The following is a 24,570-nucleotide window of genomic DNA, read 5'->3' on the forward strand; positions in this document are numbered from 1 at the left end:
CGCTAGCTTTAAGGCCTGACGTAACGAAGATGAGGCGTGGATAAGGCGGTCTCGTCTCCCATCGCCTAAATTTGAGCCAATGGCAAGCAGAAGGCGTCCAGTGAATGACGTAGTGACAGCCCAATGGAGGCTGGGGGCGGGCTTCAGACTCGCTATGCGGGTTGCGGGGCCTGGGGGCCGGGCGGCTGTTTCCTGTCCTGGTGCATGGTGGTCGGACGAAGGAATTGTTGGAAAATTTTCTCGGAGGTTCGTATATAAATGTGTTTTTACCCAGTGTGCATTATTCTCCGCCCGGCCGCCGCCCTCAGCGCTGCGGCGTGGGCCCACTCGGGCCCCGGCTCTGACTCCAGCTGCTTAGCCTCCGCCGCAGGCCCTGCCGATTCTACGGCCGGCCGCGGCAGCGGCGCCTCGGCAGAAGCAGAGTTTATTAATAACCCGCGGCCGCCACTCTGGGGCGGCGGAGCGTTTCTCACTGAGGACGCCACCCCCCATCCCTAGTCTCTGTGCGCTGTGCCCCGCCTGTTCCCCTCAGGGGACCGCCGAAGGGAGGGAGTGAAGGAGGGAAGGGTGGAGCCCTTTGGATCTGGGTAGCGCTTCTCGGCTTGACCTCCGCGCGGAGCAAGTCCCCAGACGCCGCGGAGGCGAATCTTCTCCGGCTGGGACGTCGGGCCACGGTCCGCACTAGGCCTCAGCAGGGGCGCTGGCGGCAGGACTGGCCGAGGGCCCGCTCGGACCCCACCTGCAGATTGCTCCTAGAATTTCCTCCCACGCAGTTTGTGCACAGATCACTGTTCCCCTCACTTTTTTTTTATTTTTTATTTTTAGGCCACTGAGGCTTAACATCAAATATTAGAGTTATTAATTTTATTTCTCCTTTTTCTCGGTTGTGGCCAAAGTGAACGAATCCTTCAGTTGCTTTGTAACATTGGAGAACGTGAACCAATTTTTACTCCATTCCCTTATGCTTTTTTTTAACATTACATTTACCCGCAGTAACGAAGTTAAGCAAAAAGTAGGAAAGAAGACCATTGCTAAACGCATTATTTGTTTAAAATCAGCTTCAGTCTTTGCTTTTAAAGTGTCTAATAAACTAGTATAACCATGGGGTGGGATGGGTGGGGTGGTGGAGGGATGTGGTGAAAATTGTAGGTTCGGTGTTGTCTTGAATCTTAGAAGATACGTGGATTTTTCTGTAGTTGACAAAAAATATGTAATATTAAATGTTATGTTAATATAAGTTCATTGTTAAGTGTTTAATAAGAGAAATAAGGAGATCACGCAAAGCTCATGAGATTTGTAAGTAAGACATTTTGGAAATTTCACACAAATATTTTTTAGATGACAGCTTATCAGTATAATTAACATGCCTTACAATTCACCCATTAAAAGTATGTAATTAAATTGGTTTAGTATATTCGGAGTTGTGCAACCATCACCACAATTTTAAAACATGTTCATCACTCTAAAAAGAAACTACCCTTTAAGTTACTCCCCATTTTCCCTTAACTTCCCACACCTCTCCAACCACTAATCTACAGATTTGCCTATTCGGAGCATTTCATATGAATAGAATCACACAGTATGTGGGCTTTTGTGACTGACTTCTTTCACTTAATGTAATATTTGCAACGTTCATGTTATAGCATGTTTCAGTACTTCATTCCTTTCTGTTGCAAAATATTTTATGTATGGACATAACATGTTTTATTTATCCGTCATATGTTAATGGACATTTGGATTGTTTCCATCTTTTGTCTGTTACACGTAAAGCTGCTGTGAACATTTACGTACAAGTTTCCGTTTGTTGGACATATATTTTCATTTACCTTGGGTGTGTGTACATAGAAGTTGAATTTCTTGGTCATATGCTAACTATGGTCCACCTGTGAGTAACTGTCAAATCGTTTTCCAAGTGGCTGCACCATTTCACCTAGCTGGATGACCTAGCTAGATTGAGGAATCGTACCTCTACTAGTACTTTAGCTGTCGTTATTATTTATAATACATATGTAGCTTATGAACATGTGAGAACTTCTGAGTCTTGAGGTTTTCATAATTAACTTTGAAGTTTTTATCTAGTTTTTATTTTAATCCGACGTTTTACCTAGTTCTAAGTCTTTTTGCTCCTGACTTTATTTCAGAACACAGTGAGTTATTAAAAGTTGGGTTCCACGTGTCATTGCTCCTTTCTGTGCTTAATTTGTAAGACATTGTTTTAAACTTCATCGTACTGTAAATCAAAATGATTTTGTTTTTAAGATGAATTTAGACAGAGAAAACACCCTCTCCTTCATAGAAAAGATTTTGAAAACAATAAACTTTTCTCCATATTTTCCCATAAATCTAATCCCATGTTAAAACTGCCGCAGTGAGAATTCTGCACCCTGTGAAAGTAACTTGTCTATTAATGTGTAGACACAGGCATTTTACAAACTGCATTTATTTTGTACTTAAAACACCACTTTACTCGGCACCTATGGCCAGGCAGTAAATTAAATGACTTACTGAGTGTTTTACATATATACATAAACTTATTATCTTAACTACAAACCTAAGTCAAATACTGGAGTTACTGTCCCTCTTTTGGAGGTGAATCAACTGAAGCTTATAGAGTAACTTGTCCAGGTATTACATGGCAAAGCTGGAACTGAACCTATGACTGGCTCAAAAGCTCAGTCTCTCAACTGAGTTATTCAGTAATTTACCAAGTACCTACTTTTTTCACTTTTAAAATATCAGATGTCTAGTACTTAGAATGATACAGTATTTTGAATATTGTACACAATATGGCATAGCATGGATGTTGTTATACTATTTGCACACATCTTTAAGTTAAATAATGATGAATTCATTTAGCCTTGTATTGAAAATAAAGATTTATATAGTACGAAGTAATGGTCACAAGAAGTTGGAATCACTTATTGGCAGTTTGTACTTGCTATATACACGTAATACAGTAGCATATTATAAAAAGTGAGTACATTGAAAAGAGCATTGGAATAAAAGAAGACCTAATCTTTAATCCTGTCTCAGGCAGTTAACTAGCCATGACCTCATTCAGATTCATTTGTTCAACAAATATTTAGTAATCATGTCTCATGTGTCAGACATTCTTGTAGGCACTAGAAATTCCAGGGTTAATAAGACAGATGAGGGCCCTGCCAATCATGGAACTTAGAGTTCATTTAGAAATTCTGATAAGTGAAATTCTCCTGTGCAGGATATAGAGTTCTGTGATAGAAAATAAGGAGATGATGGTAGGATGGCCATTTCAGGTAAGAGGTGACACCTAACAATATGTGCAAAAGCAAGAAAATTTAGGTGTATTCTAGGAACTAGGTCAGCATGGCTGGGTGTAGATAATGGAGGATAATTGTAAAGCACTGCAACATTTGGTATTATGTGTATGTAGCAAGTACAAACTGCCATTAAACTCATTAGATCTTTATTGAACATATAATCTTAGGAATCAGAAATTCCAAAGACCCATGGGACACAGTACATATCTTAGAAGGCTTATAGTCTAATTGAGCAGACTGGATGTAGGAGTTAAAAGACTAGGAAGAGGAGAGAGGAACATTAGATATTAGGAATCAGAAGCCTTTCAGTCAAAAACAAGGTTCTAGAAATCTCTTTCTTCACCTGTAGAAAGAAAACATCTTGAGTTTAAGGGCTTTACATACATTAATTCACTTAACTCTTGCAACAACAGCCTTCTCAGGAAGGTGTTCTCCCATTTTTTTCTAAAGAGGAAATGGAAGCTCAGGAACTGGTTAATTGCCCAGGAACTGAGCTGAATTCAAATAGATAGCATTCAGCAAATTATAACTCCACATGTAGATGAAGTCTATGATAATAAAAACATGATTAGTAATTCATAGTGACCTGGGCTACAAGCCAAATAACAGCAAATACTGTAGGATTCAAATGATAACTGGACTGAGATCTGGGTAGTGAAGGGCTTGGCACTTTGAAAGAGCCAGCAACAAAAACTCCTGTGCCTGGAGTTTTGTGCCTTTCTCTTCTGATCTTTAGGAAATGCTTACTTATCTTTTTATACCCAAATTCACAGATCCTGTCTCTGCATCCCTAAGGCAAAGTTAGGTGCTCCTTACTCTAATACTTTTGTTTATAGTAACTTTTTTAAAGTAACTAGTTTTATTTTTTAAAACCATGAACAAAATAAATGGTTGAAAAGTTTTCTAACTCATAGAAGGTATATGGTAAAAATTAAAAGTCCTTTCCTCACTCAACCCTCATCTCCTAGTCCCATTTCTGGGAGGTTACCATGTTAATTTTTAAGTGTATATACAAGCCTATGCAGATATTTATATACAGTTCTATTAAAAACATGAACGCATTGATACCATATAAACTACAATTTGCTTTGTGCCACTTACCAGTATGTTTGGACATATTTCATATAGATCTATCCTTTTTAATGTCTGCATATTTCATTTATGGATATTCTTTAGTCTACTTAACCTGTCCCTATTGATGGACTTTTAGACTGTACTATTTTTTGCTATTATAAATGATATTACAATTAAAATTGCACATTTAATAAGTTCCCACAAGAATTACTTGGTTTAAGACTTGTGTTTAAAATTTTGACAGCTAGTGCCAAGTTGTCCCAATCATTTTTTTTTTTTCAGTCTTAACATGTTTTCTTTATGTCTTTAGTTACAAGTTCTGTTTAGCTAGTCTTCAGGTAGTTCTCCAGGGTAGTTCTATAATTTAGTTGTAATTTTGATGTAGTTGTGGGAGGAGGCGAGCACAGCATTTACCTATTTAACCATCTTGACCAAAAGTCACCACATTGTGTTTTAGTTATCTGTTTTCACTTGTCTGTCAGGATAGAATGAGTTTTTCAAGGACTACTTCTTTTTACCTCTCTCATATCCCTAAAAGCATGCACATTATCGGGTATTTGTGTGTACACACAGCATGTATCTATACATACATATAGTACTAAGAATATCAGTCATGGATATTTATTCAAAACACACACACATCTTTTTTTAAAGTAGTTTGACCATGGTAAAGGTAAAGATCTAAAGGAGAACAATAGGAGATGAAATTAGAATGGTCAGTAAGGGCCAGACTGGAGAGTAGCCTGAATGTCAGACTAAAGAATTGGACTTAGTCCTATAAGTAGTATAACTATAAAAGATGAGAGGAGAGAGAAATGTTTAAATCTGGAAGGATTCTATCATAAAATCCCTTTACAAGGATTTTAAGTTCTTGCTCTTTTTTAAAGTAGCCCCAACTGGAATACATCATGCTAGTGATTTTTGCAAAAAGGCAATGTTGAACAGATTCACAGACTAATTCTCAGAGTAAAGGCCTTGGCTTTCTATCAAAAACTAGCAAATGGATGTATGTTTACATATTTAAAATATTTAAGGTCTATGTCATTTTTTATGCTTCCCTTTTTTAATCTTATTGACTAATCATTCATCTGTTCTTATAATAGTGAGATCTAATCTAATAATCCAGTAGCTCACATTGACCCAAATGGTTAGAAGGCAGACTTTGTTATTTAATTATGTTGTGGAGTTAAGAACATTTAACATTTCTGATCATTTTCTTTATCTGCAAAATTACAGTGAAATATTACTTAATTCATAGGATTGCTAAAAGGATTAAATGGATTAACCTTAATGCTTGACATCAAAGGTTAGTTATCTTCATTATTATTTTTATTTAATATGTTAATATTAAATGATATTAGTATTATTAAATGAAATCAGTATCATTAACTACTGGAATTTTAACCAATATTATTAGAGTGTAGGATGAGAGTAGGTTGTGGCTAGAACAAGGCTCTGGAGGATAGCGATCAACTTGTCTTGATTTGCCCAAGACTATCCCAGTTTTAAAACAAAGTTCACCCCATATCCTACCCAAACAAAACAAAACAAATAAAAAAAAACAAAACTGAAAGTCCCATGTCCCTGGAACCTCCTCAGTCTTAGGCAAACCAGGGTGGTTATCCACCCTACTGGAGAAGTTAGTAGAGTCCAGATCATTTTGGTTTTTGCTGTTGAGTTGTGGAAGTTTTCTATATATTCTGGATATAACGTTTGCTACATTTCTGGTGGTTTTTTTTGTTTTTTGTTTTGTTCTTTTTGTCTCTTATGCTAACATACATCATCACCTTCCAGAAAGGCAGGAACTTTATTTCTGAAGACATATTATGTCTTCATTGGAGATTTCTATCATGCTTCAGGACAGCCTCCTCTGTCTGATTCATGATCAAACCACATGAAATTGACTGCCTTTCACAAGGTGGCCCTTTCCAAAGATATTGTGTGTATCTTACATGCTCATTTCACACAACCTGAAGATGTTGGTGACAAAATGATCAAGAAATGATGGATATGGCGTGAGTGACTCTAGAGTGTTTGATCTCTGGCTTGTTTATTCCTTTTCTTCGCTATCAGATTTTCTCCATTTGACCATTTTTTAACAAAGGCATTAATTGTAACAATCTTTTTGAGAACTGTAAAAATAAGATGGGCTGTATATCTGCCATTATTTATTATCCCTGGTAATTGTAGTACCCATTTGAACTCTTCTGAGTCCTTTCTCCCTTCACTACCTCATGTATTTGCCAGCAATTTGTGTCTAGAAAATGGTTGTCTCTTTATCTTTCAGTTAGGGTAGATTTTTTTTCTATTAGAATTGAAATTATAGGTGCTGTGAAACCTTCCTACATAAATTTAACAGTTGACACGTTTTCAGACAAGAGACAACTTTTATTTATTGAAGACATGTCAGTTACATGTTGATCCTATATATTGTAGTTATTTGGAGATTTATAAATAATTGAATGAAAAGGACAAAGGCTTGAGTTACAATCAAACCTTAGATTTTTTTTTAACATCACGCAATACTTGCTTCATCTTTATAGGTGTTTTGCCCTCCAGTTCCTTATCTTAATTTATTTCTGTTATATAGAGATAGTACTTGTTCTGAAAATTTGCATGTCCTAGTTCAGTACTCATCAGGCGTCTTAACAGCAGAGTACCAATGTTACTTTGAGACTCCTCTATTAACCCTCAGAGGTAGCAAGAAAGTATTGAAGTTTCAGTCTGCTCTATGAATCCTTCAAGAATCTCTGAAAAGTCAACCCCTGGCTGACTTCTTTCACAGTTCTGATTCCTTTTTGTAAATCTGAACCACGGTCCCTGGCTTTAGCCCAAAGAAGGTACAGTTTATAGTTTCTAAAACAAAAATCTCTAAGTACTCCTAAATAAGTATAATTACAAGTTATTACTGCTATCTCCATATTACAATTTTAAATGTTGACACTAAAAATCAAATTTTTAGACCTGGAAAGGTCCTCAAGAGTAAGATACTCAGGTCCAGTTCCCTGACTCAAGGCAGCTAAGTTATCTCAAAACCTATTTGAGATAACTCAAGGCCCACAGAGGTAAAGAGACATAGAAGCAAGAGAAAGGAGGAAGGGGGTTGTTCTGGTGATTGGTAAAACAGCCATTTGTTCATCCATTTATTCAGCGTTTATTCTGTGTCTTCTGTGTGCCAAGTAAGTACTTTTTAGGTACTTGAGTCAGCAATGAGCAAATAGGTAAAAATTCCTGTCCATTTTAGTGGAAGGGGAAATAGATAAGAAACAAACAAACTAAGTAAATACATGTAATATGACAAATAATACATGTAATATGTCAAATAATAAGTATTATGCAGGAATATAAAGGAGGGAAGAGGATTAGGGTATATCATGGTTGGAGGATGGGAGGTACAGTTTGAAATGAGTTGAATGAGGAAGCTCTCATTGAGGTGACATTGAACAAAGAGTTGAAGAAAATGAGGAAATAATAATGAAAATATTGGAAAGAATGTTTCAAGCAGAAGGAATATCAAATATAAAGGCCCTGAGACAGCTGAACACCCAGTATGTTTGAGGAAAAGCAAGGACACCAGTGTGGCTGAATTAGAATGAATGAGATGGAGAGTAGCTGGAAACCAGGGCAAAGATCAGTGGCTTATTAGGCCAGTGTAAGGACTTTGATTTTACGCTGATGAGAAGTCATCAGAAGATTTCGAGTAAAAGAGGTACGTGCTCTATCTAACAAAGGGCAGTCTGCCTGCTGTGTTGAGAGGAGTCCGTGGGAAGGTCACAGGAGAAGCAGGTGCTTTTGCAGTATTGTGTGTCAGAGATGATAATGACTTGAATCAGGGAAGTAATGGCAAAGGTTGTGAAAAGTGGCCAGATTCAGGATAGATTTCTGAAGATTGAATCAACAGGACTGCAAATGGATTGTAAGTGGGAATTTTCAACCATGTTAAACCCAAAGAACTCTAATTATGGAAATTTTAAACATGGTACAAAACTGATAGGCAAGACTTGTCAGTGTGCTCAATTTTTTACTAATGAGTTATGAAAAACATAACTTAGACTTTGGGTTAATACTCTTAACCAGCATATAAGTGAAATTTCAGCTTATTTTAAACACGGTTTACTTCCTTAGCAATTTTTTATGGTTCATAAATATTCTTTCTAGCTTTTATTTCATATGCATCATTCTTTGTTCTCAAGTGCTTATGTTTTTCTTCAAGGTAAAAAATGTTGTTAGCCCAAATAAATCGAGATTCTCAGGGAATGACAGAGTTTCCTGGAGGAGGAATGGAGGCTCAACATGTTACCCTGTGCCTGACAGAGGCAGTGACTGTGGCAGGTGAGCAGCCTTGATCATGTGGGCTTGAAAATATCATTTATCTGAAGGAAAAATGAAAACTCACAACCCTGTGTTTACTTCCCTCTTCCTGATATAGCTAAAGGCAACTCAAAACTAAGCTTTTCTATGAGTATTTTTACCTCGGTGTGGATGCTGGGTACAGTAGGGAAGAGAAATATTTTTTATAAATGCTAGAAGAAATCTCATTTGAGTCTAGGCTAAGCAATCTGCCTTTTACCTAATTTTTATTTTTAAAAATTTAAACAACACTCACGTATGACAGTTAACTAAAGAAAATAACTATCTTTTTAATAATAGATGGTGACAATTTAGAAAATATGGAAGGTGTAAGCTTGCAAGCAGTAACACTTGCAGATGGTTCTACCGCTTATATACAACACAATTCTAAAGGTACGTGTCTGATATATATAGCCCATTGATTAATACCAGCAATGCATAACCTCAGAGCTGGAGCACTTAACAACTATATCCCTTACCAACCCCTTCTGAAGATGCTGTTTTGCATATGGTCATTTAAAATAGTTTCAGTTTAACTAAAATTTGTTGTGATAAGTTGGGAACGCCCTTTGAGATGTTTGTAAGATACCGTGGGGTATCAAAATTAGTGGGGACGAGGGGAGGAGGGAGTGTCACCAACCTATTTCTAATAATACCTTCCTTATTTTTTTGGTTCAAATTATTATTTAATGTTTTTACAAAATATGCATAAGAATAAAGACATTTGGTTTTGCTTATATAACATTGTCTATGAATCAGTGTTTATTTTGCTCCAAGAAATAGCCTAGTTCTAAAACTCCTTATTTTTATGGAAACCTACTGAGCATATATATACATTGTCAAGGGACTTGTGCCCCCAGAGATGAGAATGACAACAGGCCTCATATACACTGACATATCTTTTTATTCTTCCCAACTTCAGTTTCCCCATGGTCAGAGTTACTGTTCCTAAATGGCTCTGAAAGTTATATAGAGGTTCGACTCATGTAGCCTGGTGTGATGAGCCACTCTTCCTCTTGAACTTGTCTAATTGAAAATTGGAGGGGAGGAAGGATGGCTGAGGGAGGATTTTCTGCTTTCTGTAGGATCACTGGATGTGTTATTGAATTGCCTCAGAACATTGAGGGAAGAATCAAGATGAACATGATCTTAAGTAGTGTATGTTTTTATAGTTGAAATCATTTTGAAATTGTAGAGTTTAAAATTTTTTGCTTGTGCTCATTTATTGGTTTAAATGTTTTCTTCCAGATGGAAAACTCATAGATGGCCAGGTCATTCAGCTGGAAGATGGCTCTGCTGCCTATGTTCAACATGTACCCTTACCCAAAAGTAGTAAGTATTTGATACTTATTTACCCTTCTGATTTTCATACTTCAGTATTTGCCACCTCCAGTTCCTCTTAATGCTTACAGTTAGTCCTGATCTTTAGTCCTCCTTCTGAAATGGAAGACCAGTAGATGTCAAAGAGAGCATCTAAAATCCATTTTAACTTAATCAGAACTTTCTCTTAAAGATAATTAGTTACTGGTCTGCATTCCGGAGATAAATGTGCAACAGTCCTAAGTAAATATTTCTGTTATTTGAGCAGTCCTACAAGTCTCTCATTTCTTTTTTTTTTTTTACCCGTTCTTTCAACTTTCCTTATCTCCTTGTATAGACTCCTAAAACAAGTAGCTTAAAATCTTTTTACCTTAAAACACTTATTCAGAGCTTAAATGTTACTTAAATGTTCAGGACCCCATAAAGCAAGTATAGGTTTTATAATGTGTCTAATGATTTATTTACTCTGTTGTTGCTGAGTTATCGTAAAATATGGGATCTAAATGTAAGCATTGCTCTCGAGCAGGGGATGGTTTACGTCTAGAAGATGGTCAAGCAGTACAATTAGAAGATGGCACTACAGCATTTATTCACCATACCTCCAAAGGTAAAATAGTTTTGGAAATATAAATAAATAAGGGATAAATGAGGGTGTGGGAAAAATAAGATCTGCCTTTAGTTACTGAAGTACTGTCATGTAAAAGAAGAATTGTGCTTGTTCTCTAGTACAAGATGGGAGATTTTTGGCACAATCTAAGGAAAGACTTTCTAATAACTTGAGCTGTCTATTAATGTTCGTCAGAATAGCAAATCCCTGTTCACTGGAAGACATCAAATAGAGGCTGCTTTTAAAATATTTAAATACCTGAAATTTAAATTGTTGATTTTTTTCTTCTTAAATATAATTTCTTTAGCAAGGTCCTTCATGTTGATCTTTAATTAAAAGTAAATAAAAATTTAAAAAGTACCTGAAGCAAATATGGCAAAATGTTAATGTTTATTAATTTTGTGTGGGAGGACCAGGAGTTTGAGGTGGAATGCATAGAAGTGATGAGCACAGCTCTGCAGCTATACACTCCAGGCTCAAATCTCAGTCTGCTCTTTTTTAGCTATGTGACCTTAAGCAAATTACTTAATTTTACTGTGCTTCAGTTTTGTCTTCTGTAAAATGAGGATTATGATCAGTATTTACATCATAAGGTTGTTGTGATGACAGAATGCAAACCTATGTAAAGCACTTAGAACAATTCTTGTCACATAGTAAATACTTAATAAATGTTAGCTATTGTTATTACTTTATAAAATATTTTATCATAGAATGATGTAACATGTTTCAGAAAGACTGTTTAGGTGTGAAACCAAAGGGGAAATTTTTTGAATTTTAGAATACTGAAGTTTGTAAATAAATTTGTTTAAAGATGAGAAAAAGTAAGCTCTGAAATTTTTCTTTAGTACTGGGAGTTAAACATGGGTTCATTGTAATTGGATAGATTTACTATTTCACAACATTGTATATTGATATAGTTATTTAGAAGGAAAAAAGTGGACTTTGGAGTCACACTGACATGAATTCAGATCCTGGTTTCTCAACATACTGATTTTGATTCATAATCATTAGTTTTATTTCCTAGTTCCTAACAAAAGTGACTCCCCAAAGCTGTAGTTTTCATTTGTACAATGGGGGTGGTAAATATACTTGCCTCACAAAATTGTGAGGATTGAATGAAATAACACATGTAAAGCACATGGGTCCATGCTCACATAATTGCTCAGTAAAACTTCAGACTGCCTTTAATTCACTGCCTTTCTCTTCCACTCCCTCAGATAGTTATGACCAGAGCGCATTACAGGCAGTTCAGCTGGAAGATGGCACCACAGCTTACATCCACCATGCAGTGCAAGTCCCACAGTCTGACACCATCTTAGCAATTCAGGCTGATGGTACAGTGGCAGGTCTGCACACTGGGGATGCCACGATCGACCCTGACACCATCAGTGCTTTGGAACAGTATGCAGCAAAGGTACATCATTTTACAATGTCAAGAACATCTTTTATTTTTTATTAAAGAAAACAAAAAGCATGCTTTATCAAATAAGAAACTAACTATTCAAAGTCAAAATCAAACACAGTGCTATATACAGGTGTTGTATTATAGAGTTGTACAGTCGAAACCTATATAATCTCTGTAACCAATGTTACCACAATAAATTTAATAAAATTTTTTAAAAAGAAAGAAAAATACCACGCCAAAAAACAAAAAAGTCAAAATCAGACAGCATCAAGAAGATCAACATTTATCTTAAAAGAAGTGAAGTGTAGAAAGAAATATTGGAATAAAAATAAGGGGATGGGATAAGAGCTTATCAGGAAGAAATGCGTGGCAAGTAAGTCACAAAAAGATATATTCAAGGATGGGTGCCATAAGAGAAATAATAAAGTATAGATGGAACTGCTTATAAATTAAGAAGTTAAAATTAGAGATTGGAAAAAGTGAAGGAAAGTCTCAAGTTTTACATAAAAAGGGCTAGGGCTTTTTTCCTGCATTGAATATATAGCTGTCATATAATTTAATTTAATTTTCCCATTTTTATTATGGATATTTTCAGAGATACACAAAAGTAAACAATAATGCATCCCCATGTACTTAACATTCAGCGTAAACAATTATCAAGATGTAAAACTTTTTTAAACTTTATTTTATTCCTGTAGGTGTCCATTGATGGAAGTGAAAGTGTAACAGGTACTGGAATTATTGGAGAAAATGAGCAAGAGAAAAAAATGCAGGTGTGTAAAATTACTTTTTTATATAAGAATCTCTTTCTCTTAGCATTTCCGAGTTCTTTTATGGATGAAAGCAAGAAGAATGAACTTAACCACCTCTAAGAAAATATTGCCAATTCAGAAAAACAGTACACAGATGTATTAGCAGCTTTTTAAAACTACTTTTGGTCTCAGGATTAATCATATGGATGCAAAGTGTCAGTAAAGAAAGGGAGATATCACAGAAATCCAGATGAAGCTAGTGTTCTAGAATCTAAGGCAATTTTGGAGACTAGGTGATCTGACTGCCCTTCTGGTAGTAGCTTGTGCCCTCTTTTTCTGGAGCTCCATTATTACTGTAACTAACAAATCCTCACCGCTTTGCTTTTTATATCTTTTTGTTTCTTCTGCTTCTGATTCCCTCCATACTTTCCTTTTCAACTCCTAGAGAGAAGGTCCAGCCTAGCTAGTTATCATTGTTCCTACTGGGCAAAGCTGTTTGTACTTTTTGTGCTAGACTGCTCCCTGGGCTGCAGATGGTCATGGGTTGGCTGCCCTTGATTCAGATGCTCACCCTGGGTCCCATTATTAGCTACCTTTTACCTAAATAACAACCTAGAGCAGCAGTGCCTCCAAAAGTTTTGTAGTAAGTACAAAGTAGTCACAGATGCATTCTGGGAGATTTACAATTCAAAAATTCAAAACTTACATAATTTAAGACTTTTGAATTATGTGTTTTTATGTTTATGTGGGTGGGTGTTCTTGGAGCTTCTGTTATTATTGTAGCATATTCTTCCTCTAATGCTGCTCTTTATTGTCTCAGAAATTATCTCTAATATTTTGTTGACTACTCATAAAATATTTTTCATTCTTCTGAGAGTTTTATGATATTTAGCTCCTATTAAAGCTATTACTTCAGGGCCACAGTTTTTAACTTGAGCATTAGCATCACCTAATGACATTGAGTGATACTATTAGGGGTTATCAGGAAGATTTTACATTTATAATAACAGTAAATAATGAAATAACAAATCACTGGTAGAAATTTGATGCTTCTCAGTGTTGCCAAATAGCCAGTATTTCTGTTTTTCGATGAAGTGGTGCCATGAAGTGGCAGTGATATAAACACTGTTTGTAATTCACTAAGCACATCGGCTTTGAAACTATGTGATTCTTGACAAATTTTTCAAGTCTTCGAATTCATAAAATGAGACTTTAATATTCTTTATCCTCCAGTATGTCGGATCTACCTAAGTCAACCTCTACTAAAATGCAAACATAGTGTAAATATATACAAGAGATGCAGGACAGTGCCTTGGGATGGCCCAGTAAGGATTCTATCTCTTATTAATGACTACCAATTAAGTTTTTGAATAATAGGTTATTTTTAAAGAAAGGCAGTTGTAACTACATTTGTAATAAACTAATATAGAATGTGTCTTACAAAAAATGAGTGGATTTACCATTGGGTCATTTAATATTATAATCTGCTATTATCATAAAAGTCTGTTACTACCAATAATTAATTTTTGAACCCAGAAACATAACTAGGAATTCATAACTGCTAAATGTCCTAAAAAGCCTCATTCTCCTTATCTGTAGACATATAACCATTTGGTGTCGGTGCCTGTAGACAAAGAAATAGAAAGTTGAATAGGATTTATTTTTTACTGCAGCTTTTACTCCTTTGCCTTTTGTACCTCTCTCTTAAAGACTAGGTCTGTGCTGTGCAACATGGTAGCCACATGTGGCTATTGAGCACTTGAAATGTGGCTAGTCAGAATTGAAATGTTTTGTGAATGTAAAATACATACTGGATTTTGAAGGCTCATGAAAAAAAGAATGTAGAACATCTCAATAATTTCTCATATCCATTACATGTTGAAATGATAATATTTTGGACATATTGGGTTAAATAAAACAACTAAAATTGATTTCACCTGTTTCTTTTTACTTTTAAAATGTGGCTACTAGAACATTTTTAATTACATATGTGGTTTGTATTTGTAACTTACTATATTTCTTTTCATTAGTGCTAGACTAGAAGTTCATGAATCCTCCACTCTCTAAAACAATCAAGTACAATATTTGGAGTTGAGTACCTAGTACATGGTTTTAAAAGGTCAAAATATCCCCCAGAGAACTACTGCAAATAAGCAGCATCTATAACTTCTCAGCTTGTCTCTTGGTACTCCAACTCCTGCCAGAGTTACTTGAGAAGTTGTAACTGTATGCCTAACTGAAATTTAAAGAGATCTGTAGCTAATGCAATAGATTTTTTGTAAATAGTCTTGTCTGAAATTTCTAGATTTTTTTCATTGTGATGCTTACAGTTTAGAACCTTTTCTTTCATTTGTAGCATAAACATACTAGTTGTGCTGCAAAGCTGATAGCCTACGTGAAACCAGATTTCATAAGAAAGACCTAAAGTATCTAAAGCAGCTGTGCTTGTGGGGAGGCAGTTTTGTGCCCTAGGGGACATTTGGCAAGGCCTGGAGACAATTTTGGTTGTCACAGTTTGAGGGAGTATTACTGGCATCTAGTAGGGTGCTATCTTGCAAGGCATAGGACACCCTCTCATGACAAAGAATTATCCTGTTCAAAACATTAGTGGTGCCAAATTTGGAAACCCTAATCTAAAAGTACTCTGTTTAAGAATGCCCGGAGCAATACATGAGTATGGCTAAATTAATAGCTTGTAATTTGACAATTACTTCTTGTTTTTAAGTTGCTTTAACAGTTATAAGGAAAAGCCTAAGGCACATTCTGTATAGCCACCAGTGTCCATGCAGGCATGCTCAACCATCATTTTTTATATTGTCAATTCGAGGCTCCTGTCAATACTCCCACCCTTGTTCTAACCTCGGTAATGCCTCTACTCTCTCCCTTTACTATTTACAAGTGTGCATTACTGTAACTAGATCATTCCTTAGGATGGCAAGGACCTGACCCTTTCCCAGAGTTTAGACAGCTCCATTCAAAACTAGAAGAATGATCTCTAAAAGCCATTTTGTCACATACAGTATGGTAAGAAATAAAAAAGTTTTTAAAAAGTATCTACCCTAAAGACATCCAACTGGGGAATGAAGAAGTCAAATTGTCACTTTTTGCAGATGACGTGAACCTCTATATAGAAAACCCTAAAGATTCCACCAAGAAACTATTAGAAACAATATACAATTACAGTAAGGTGTCAGGATACAAAATCATGGTATAAAAATCCATAGTGTTCCTATACACTAACAGTGAATTTTCCAAAAAAATGAAAAAAAAAAAAAACAGTTTATTTTGCCATTGCAACAAAAAGACTAAAATACCTAGGAATAAACCTAACGAAGCATGTGAAAGACCTATACACTGAAAACTGTAAGACATTATTAAAAGAAATTGAGGAAGACACAAAGAAATGGAAAGATATTTAGTATTGTGGATTGGAAGAATCAACATAGTTACAATGACCTTATCAACCAAAGCAATATACAAATTTAATGCAATCCTCATCAAAATCCCAGTGACATTTTTTAAAGAAATAGAACAAAAAATCATCACATTTGTATGGAAGCACAAAAGACCCCAAATAGCCAGAGCAATCCTGAAACAAAAAAACAAAGCCGGAGGTATCACTCTGCCTGACTTCAAATTATACTACAAAATGACGGTAATCAAAACAGCATGTTACTTGCAGAAAAAGACCCACAGACAAATGGAACAGAATTGAGAGCTCAGAAGTAAACCCACATATATATGGGCAAATAATTTTTGACAAAGGAGCCAAAAACATACAGTGGAGAAAAGAAAGCCTCTTCAATAAATAGTGCTAGGAAAATTGGAAAGTCACATGCAAAATAATGAAACTAGACTGCTGTCACCCACCATACACCAAAATTAAAATGGATCAAAGACCTGAATTGCAAAGAAGAAAACATAAGTACTAAACTTAACAGACCTTGGATTTAGAGAGGATTTTATGAATTTGACCTCAAAGGCAAGGGAAGTAAAAGCAAAAATAAATGAATGGGACTATATTAAACGAAAAAGCTTCCACACAGCAAAAGAAACCATCCACAAATCAAAGAGGCAGCTATCTGAATGGTAGAAGGTATTTGCAAACAATACCTCCAATCAGGGCCTAATATCTAAAATATACAAGAACTCATAGAACTCAACAACAAGAAAACAAACAATCCGATTTAAAAAAATGGCAGAGGACCTAAAGAGACACTTCTCTCCCAAGAAGACATACAAATGGCCAACAGACATATGAAAAGATGCTCAACTTCACTAGCTACCAGGGAAATGCAAATCAAAACCACAATGAGATACCATCTCATATCTGTTAGAATGACTATAATCAACAGTACAAGTAATAAAAAGTGTTGGAGAGGATGCAAAGAAAAGAACCCTCATACACTGTGGGTGGGGCTACAAATTGGTATAGCCACTATGGAAAACAGTATGGAGGCTCAAAAAATTATGAATAGAATTACAATATGACCCAGCAATCCCTCTTCTGGGTATTTACCCCCAAAATTTGAAAACATTTATCTGTAAAGATATATGCATGTCAATGTTCATAGCAGCACTATGCTTGGTGGCCAAGACATGGAAACAACCAAAGTGTCCTTTGATAGATGAATGGATAAAGAAGATATGGTATATATATACACACATACACACACACACACACACACACACACACACACACACAATGGAATATTACTTAGCCATAAGAAAAGATGAAATATTGTCATTTGAGACAACATGGATGAATCTTGAGATATTCATGTTAAGCGAAATAAGTGAGAAAAAGTTGATAACCATACGATTTCACTTGTATGTGGAATATAAAACTAAAAGCAACAAACATAACATAACGGAGACTCATGGACATGGACAACAGTTTAGTGGTTACCAGAGGGAAGGGGGAGGGAGGAGGTAGATAGGGATAAAAGGGGTCAAATATTTGGTAATGGAAAGAAATCTAACTTTGTGTTGTGAACATACAATGCAATACATATAAGACAGACTGTTGAATTGTACACCTGAAACTTATTTGATTTTATTAATGTCACTCCAATAATTTTTAATAAAAAATAAAAAGCCTTTAAAATCAATGCAGTTGTTCAGTCTTGTGGTGTTGAGCCCCAGAAAAATGATCTACTAAATATAAGTACAGTAGGATCATATGGATTGTAATGTCTCTCACAGGTGACTCAAATGACTTAACCCCCTCTTTTTCATTGCTTTTAAAATTTAATATGCTTCTTACATTGTTTTTAGGACACATGTTCTAAAAAATATGTGTGTGTGTTTATATATGTATGTAATCTGTTTATAAATTTATATGTATACATATATGTGTATATATGTGTGTATGTATATATATATATATCCCTTGAGTATGTCAAGAATTACCTGAATTCACTAGAGATGATACTTGAGTTGATTTTTTCTAGAGTGAGACTACAGCTCTCCCCTTATCCCTTAACCATGGTTTCAGATATCCACAGTCAACTGAAATCTGAAAACGTTAAATGGAAAATCCAGAAATAAACAATTCATAGGTTAAATTGTGTGCTCTTCTGAGTAGCATGATGAAACCTCACGCTGTCTTGCTGTGTCTTGCCTGAGAGGTGAATTATTCCTTTGTCCAACGTATCCACGCTATATATGACACCTACCCATTAGTCATTTAATAGACATCTCAGTTTTCAGATCAACTGTCGTCGTATTGTAGTGCTTGTGTTCAAGCATTTAATAATATTTTACTTAATAATGGCCCCAAAACACAAGAGTAGTGATGCTGGCAATTTGGATATACCAAAGAGAAGTGCTTCCTTTAAGTGAAAGTTGAAGCTCTTGACTTAATAAGGTATTTTATCATCTCACATCAACATTATAATAAGGGTGATTACAGTACAATAAGATATTTAGAAAGACCACATTCGTAGAACTTTTATTACAGTATATTGTTACACTTGTTCTATTTTATTGTTAATTTTTTAACGTGACTAATTTATAAATAAAACTTTATCATAAGTATGTATGTAGAAGATGAAACAGTATATGTAGGGTTCGGTACTATCTGAATTTTCAGGTATCCACTGGGGGTCTTAGAATGAATCCTCTGTGGATGAGGGGGTCTGTGAGCTCTAGTTGTACCCCTCATAGATTTCCTTTTGACTTCTTCCAGAGCCAGTGACTTCGGCCATGGAACAGAATTAGCCTAACTGGCTCAGGATAATAGAATCTTTATAAGATGATGATCTGAGTCTGGAAACCTACATTACAATTTTATCTTTTTTATTCTAAAATAGTAATTTCATCTATTTTATTTCTGTATAAATAATATAAATTGTACTTTTTGTTTCATCTAGATTGTCTTACAAGGACATGCAACAAGAGTAACTGCTAAATCTCAACAGAGTGGAGAAAAGGCATTTCGATGTGCATATGATGGATGTGGAAAATTATATACAACAGCTCATCATCTTAAGGTATATATAAAGAAATGCTATATCTAGTTATGACTATACATATGACATACTTGTAACATTCATATGCCATTGTTTTCCCCCACTTATCAAGGTATAGACACACTCACACTCATACAAAGACATATAAAGCCTATGCATATTTTAGAAACTGTCTACTCGTGGAAGGCTTGGAATGTGTTTACTTCATCTTGTCTCCCTAATATCCAGCATACCACCTGGCACATGATATATTCGAATACATTTTTGTCAAATATGAAATTTATATAATTATATGAGCAGTGCGTGTAATCATGCTGTTAGCAGTGATTGGCTAAAATCTAGCAAAAGATGGTGTTTGTCCTATCTTCCAAACATATAGGTCAAGTACTTTTATTGCAGCTGAACACAGTGTACCATGACTTATAAAAATAATGCCTAACAATTATTGAATAACTTAGAGTGTGTCAGAAAGTGTGTATTTAGCATATTTGGAATAGCAGTCTCAGAGTCCATCTCCACTGCTTATCAATGTGTAGCCTCGAGACGTTACCTGACCTCTTAGTACCTCATTTTCCTTATCTATAAAATTGGCTGATAGAAAGTATCTCATTCATATAATGGTTGAAAGATTTAAATATTACTGTACATGTAAAGTGCTAAAAAGAATGACCTGGCATGTGGTAGAAGTTCAGTAAATATTGGCTGTTATCATGATCATTCATCACAGCAGCACTCTATGGCAGATATATTAGTCCCCACTTTACAGAGATGATTTTGAGTCATAGAGAAGGCAGGTGCCATGGCCATACCACTTGTTGGTGGTGAAGCTTTGCCTCAGCTCGAGGCCCTTCTAGCAGCAGCCTCCCCATTCTTTAACCTTACATTGTAAAGCCTCTCCTTATGCTCTGCTCCTAGCTCTCACCGTGTATATGTCCCATACAGACACTTTTGACCACTTGAGAAAAACTCAAAAACTCTAGGGTTCCTGTTCCTTACTTAAAATAAGTACTTCTTAAACATTTTGGTCTACATTGGGAATTATTGGGCTATAGTTTTTGAGAAAAAGAAAAGTTACCTTTTGTATATTATCAAAAATAACATACAAGCAACAAAATAATTCAGCAGTGAAAAAAAAAGGTCGTTGTTGAGACCATCCACCCGAGGAATGCCTAAAGGAAATAGAATCATGCCTGCGTTTTAATGACAGGTCCATGAGAGGTCACACACAGGAGACCGGCCTTATCAGTGTGAACATTCAGGCTGTGGGAAAGCATTTGCAACAGGTAAAAACAGTGAATTTTCTTTGTTCCTTGGTTCTATGTAGCAGTCAGGAAGAGTCAGGCTGGAACTGACCCCCTGTCTTTGTTTGAATTAGCAGAGATACAATGACCAGTTTTTCAGTCTATCCCTTAGCTATCTCTTGTCCTGTTTACTCTGTTCTCTCTCCTCATTTTTCTCTTCAGGCTGTTGTTTCTGCCTACTGTGTTCCATGTTTCACTCCACACCCTGCTTTCTTTTACCAGGAAAAATAAAACCCAACCATTGAAAACCGACACTGAGTTTAACATTAGGACAGACCTTGGGGAACTGGGACTTAACAAAGGGACAGGGCCTGCCCAGGGACATATCCAGCAGGACAAGGACCAGTACCAGACCTCCTGACAATCTACGCCATTCCTCGTTCCCAGCCTTGATTCCACTTCAGGCTTTTGGATTGAGTTGTGAACATCAATAAAATTGAGACACTTTATAAAAAGAAATACAGACTACCTCTTCTAGACAGAGATGAAACTATTGAATTTTCAGCACGACAGACCTGAGCTATCATACTCTTGTACATTTTTAAGAGTTCTATTGTGTGTTTGCCTAGGGTCATATCTTTGGTGTTTACTATATTTTTAAGTAGCTTGATCTCAATAGGCATGCTTAGAGGGGTCTTGTGTAATTAAATTTCTTTGAAATTTTTCTTGAAGGTTATGGATTAAAAAGTCATTTCAGAACTCATACAGGAGAAAAGCCATATCGGTGTTCAGAAGACAATTGTACTAAATCTTTCAAAACTTCAGGCGATCTACAGAAACATATCAGAACTCATACAGGTACTGGTGTGAACAAATATCTTATTGAGGCCAGGGGTTCTTACCTGCAGGGAGGGAGGGGACTTGGGAAGGAATCTCTGGAAGAATTTCAGGAATTCATTGTCAGGGGGCTTCTCTTGAACTCCTGAAATTTCATGCAATTTTCCATTTGCACATGTATGCTTTTTTCCAGGATCAGGGCCCATAACTTTATTAGTGTCTGAAAGGGGTCCATGTCCCCCCCAAAATTAACAATGAATGGCTGTAGACCACTAGCCCTCTCAGTTTTAAGGAGTTATCTGCGCAGCAGGCTTATTTACCTAGGATTACACATCTATTTGATAGCCCAACTGAGACAGGCACTCAGTTCCTTCTCTTTTAGTATTGTTTCTCATGCATTAAGCTGCTGCTAAAGAAAGTTTTGAACCCCTAACAGCCTCAAAGAAAGAAAGGCTTGTTACTTTCTTGTGATCATCTCTCCTCCCTTTTAACTTTCCTTCTCTCCTTTTCCTAAAGGGTACTTTGTTCTTACCTCCCTTCCTAGTTCTTACCCCCCTTTCTAGTACTTGTGGAATTGGTGTTATAAAGGTATTTATTTGCTTTGGATCAGAGCTGGAAGAATTCCAGAAACTGTTGATAAGAGATGCTGTTATAAGCTGTCGACTATAAGATAATTTTGTTTGAGATTTTACTGCAGGTGTTTTAAATATAGTATGATAGGTTTGTCCCCAAATACTTCTAAGCATTCTGAAATAGTTTAGTAAATTTCTTTGAAGATTCTCTCAGTCATTAAAGTTTAACTTTTAGTTCAAATATGATCCAAAATTGGCTTTACTTTAAGAATGTTCAGGATCAGAGCTCTAGGTCTCTGTTTCTATGTAATTTACACTTATTTGGATTTGCTGTATAATGCCAACTTTTGTATAAGTTACATAAAACTAATCTAGTTCCATTAATATTTGGTCAGGACATCTGAATTGTACTTCCTTTGATAGTACTCATTCAGCAACTGACATATTCATGTGGTTTTTAAATCATATTTTTGTTGGTATAATGCTGGATTGAGTAAGGGGCTTCAGAGACTTCTATTATAAACATAAGTGATTTCAGTGCAAAAACAAAGCAAGATGCTACAGAGTCGGGGATAGTATATATAGCACAATGAAAATTACTAGAATGCTAGATGTCTTCTCATAGCATGTCAGAGCTGGGAAAACATTACAGGTCATCTAGATCCAGAGAGGGAAGGAATTTACCCAAGGTAAACTCTTTGTTCCCCTTAGGTTAACATACTGAACAAAATTCTCATCAAAGAAAGGATCAAAGATTCCTGCTCCTTTTTAAATGATTTCATACTTGAGGGCAGAAATCTTTTGGAAATTGTTTCCACCAACAGGTAAATCATAATTTCACTTAACAAAAGAAAAATATAGAGATAAATTTCTATATCTACACACATGCATTGAGGGAGAGAGAGGTCTTTTTTCCTGTCCCAGAAGTTGTTTGCTTAATTTTAGCACATTTGAGAATAAGGCACAGGAGAATCAAAAGCAAACGCTCTTTTCTGCTTGACAGTTTAAAGGCCCTTTGAGTTCTGGGGTTGTAAAAAGGAAAGATGAAGAAAAGGAATATAATTGGCAGAATATACTTTTTTATAAGATTAGAGTATGAGAATAGTAATATATTCAGCGAGCATTTTCGATGAATATTTTGTGCTAGACTCTAGATTTCAAAAAGATCAAAAATTATTTTCTTCAAAGTATTAATAGAATAAACTAGGAGATAAGCTTTTAGGGAATTCTAGAGTCGTTTAACTTAGTCCTACTTTTTGCTCTATTTTTCTTTTATATTTCTTTGTGATATTTCTTTCTTTGCTTTTCTCAGCTTATTTTTTTAATACACCTATCTGGATGATTCTGTCTTGGAGGGTCATGTAATCATTGATGAATTTCGAATACTATTTAGGCTTTCCTACATAAATTTGTTTCAAGTAGAAGATGCTGTTTACAGGGGGAAAAAATTGAAAGGGAAGCTCAAATGCAAGAAGGCTAGAGTCCTGAGCATGATCCTAAGCTGAATCGAAGGATAAGACATTTCAATTTTCTATGTATTTTTGCACCATTTAATTTATTGCCTTTTGTATTTTCAGGAGAAAGGCCCTTTAAATGTCCCTATGAAGGCTGCGGTCGGTCTTTTACAACATCAAATATCAGAAAAGTGCATGTTAGGACACACACTGGAGAAAGACCTTATTACTGCACAGAACCAGGATGTGGGAGGGCATTTGCCAGTGCAACCAATTATAAAAACCATGTGAGGATACATACAGGTAACAGTCTGTGATTTCTTGGTCATTTAACTGTCAAGGCTTAGTTTAACTCCTGCCTCTTTCATAAACCGTTCTCAAGTAATCTCTTTCCTCCTTCCTACCACTTGGTGGAAAGAGATTAAGCAACTTTAAAAAAAAAACTTCACCTTAGCATTTATATATTCATTTATTCAGAAACAGTTATCGAGCATCTTCTGTGTTTTGCCCTGTCAGGCATCAGATACAGAGACAGCTAAGACATTGAGAGGGGCAGTTGAGTTGAAGAGAGATAGTAGACATATAATTGCTGTAGAATGTCTCCCATTTATGTGAACAAGATGCTGTGGGAGTAGGGAGGGGAGCAGCCAGCTTTGTGGGAGAAGCAGTCACAGAAGACTTTACGGGGGAATTTGACTTTGAGACTGAGCCCTAAAGTATGCTAGGTAAAGGGAGGGTATTCCTGGCAGGGAAAATGTCATGGGTAAAGGCACGAAGATATGAGAAAGTGTGACTTTTATTTGGAGAACACTGGGTGGTTCCCTATGACTGGAGAGTAGAGAGTAGTACAAAGTGAGGTCAGACAGGTAGGCAGGGGCCCCGTGTGTTGTGTTGTCATGGTAAAGGCCTTTTTTAAACTGGGCTTTGTGGTGATGGGGGGCAGAGTGGGAGGGGTGGTCTATGGATAGATTCTTTTTTTAAGTACAGCTTTTTGAGATACAATTCATATACTATACAATTCATCCATTTAAAATATACGATTCAGTGTTTTTTAGTTTATTCACACTATTGTACAGCCATAACTACAATGTAATTTTAGAATACTTTCATCTCACCTAAAGAAAACTCCATAGTCATTAGCAGTCTTCTCCCACTCCCACCCCCTAGCCATAAGCAGTCACTAATA

General features: G+C 36.0%; 1 protein-coding gene across 2 annotated transcripts in view; it reads left to right on the forward strand.

Annotated features, from left to right (window-relative positions):
* The first annotated feature begins 125 nt into the window (after positions 1 to 125).
* The window catches only part of ZNF143 (zinc finger protein 143), a 37,436-nt gene continuing 12,991 nt past the window's right edge, over positions 126 to 24,570 (forward strand). Inside the window, exons 1-11 of one of the 2 annotated variants that reach the window (XM_016147361.2) lie at positions 126 to 246; positions 8,587 to 8,705; positions 9,024 to 9,116; positions 9,972 to 10,055; positions 10,567 to 10,650; positions 11,868 to 12,064; positions 12,754 to 12,828; positions 19,182 to 19,301; positions 20,488 to 20,563; positions 21,254 to 21,379; positions 23,508 to 23,687. In XM_016147361.2, the coding sequence (XP_016002847.1) occupies positions 8,594 to 8,705; positions 9,024 to 9,116; positions 9,972 to 10,055; positions 10,567 to 10,650; positions 11,868 to 12,064; positions 12,754 to 12,828; positions 19,182 to 19,301; positions 20,488 to 20,563; positions 21,254 to 21,379; positions 23,508 to 23,687 (1,147 nt within the window). In that variant the 5' untranslated portion in view covers positions 126 to 246; positions 8,587 to 8,593. The remainder of the gene's footprint in view (positions 247 to 8,586; positions 8,706 to 9,023; positions 9,117 to 9,971; positions 10,056 to 10,566; positions 10,651 to 11,867; positions 12,065 to 12,753; positions 12,829 to 19,181; positions 19,302 to 20,487; positions 20,564 to 21,253; positions 21,380 to 23,507; positions 23,688 to 24,570) is intronic. The other variant, XM_016147364.2, reaches the window with a different exon arrangement.

This window comes from Rousettus aegyptiacus, unplaced genomic scaffold (assembly GCF_014176215.1).
Source record: "Rousettus aegyptiacus isolate mRouAeg1 unplaced genomic scaffold, mRouAeg1.p scaffold_m13_p_5, whole genome shotgun sequence".
Classification (NCBI taxonomy): Eukaryota; Metazoa; Chordata; class Mammalia; order Chiroptera; family Pteropodidae; genus Rousettus; species Rousettus aegyptiacus.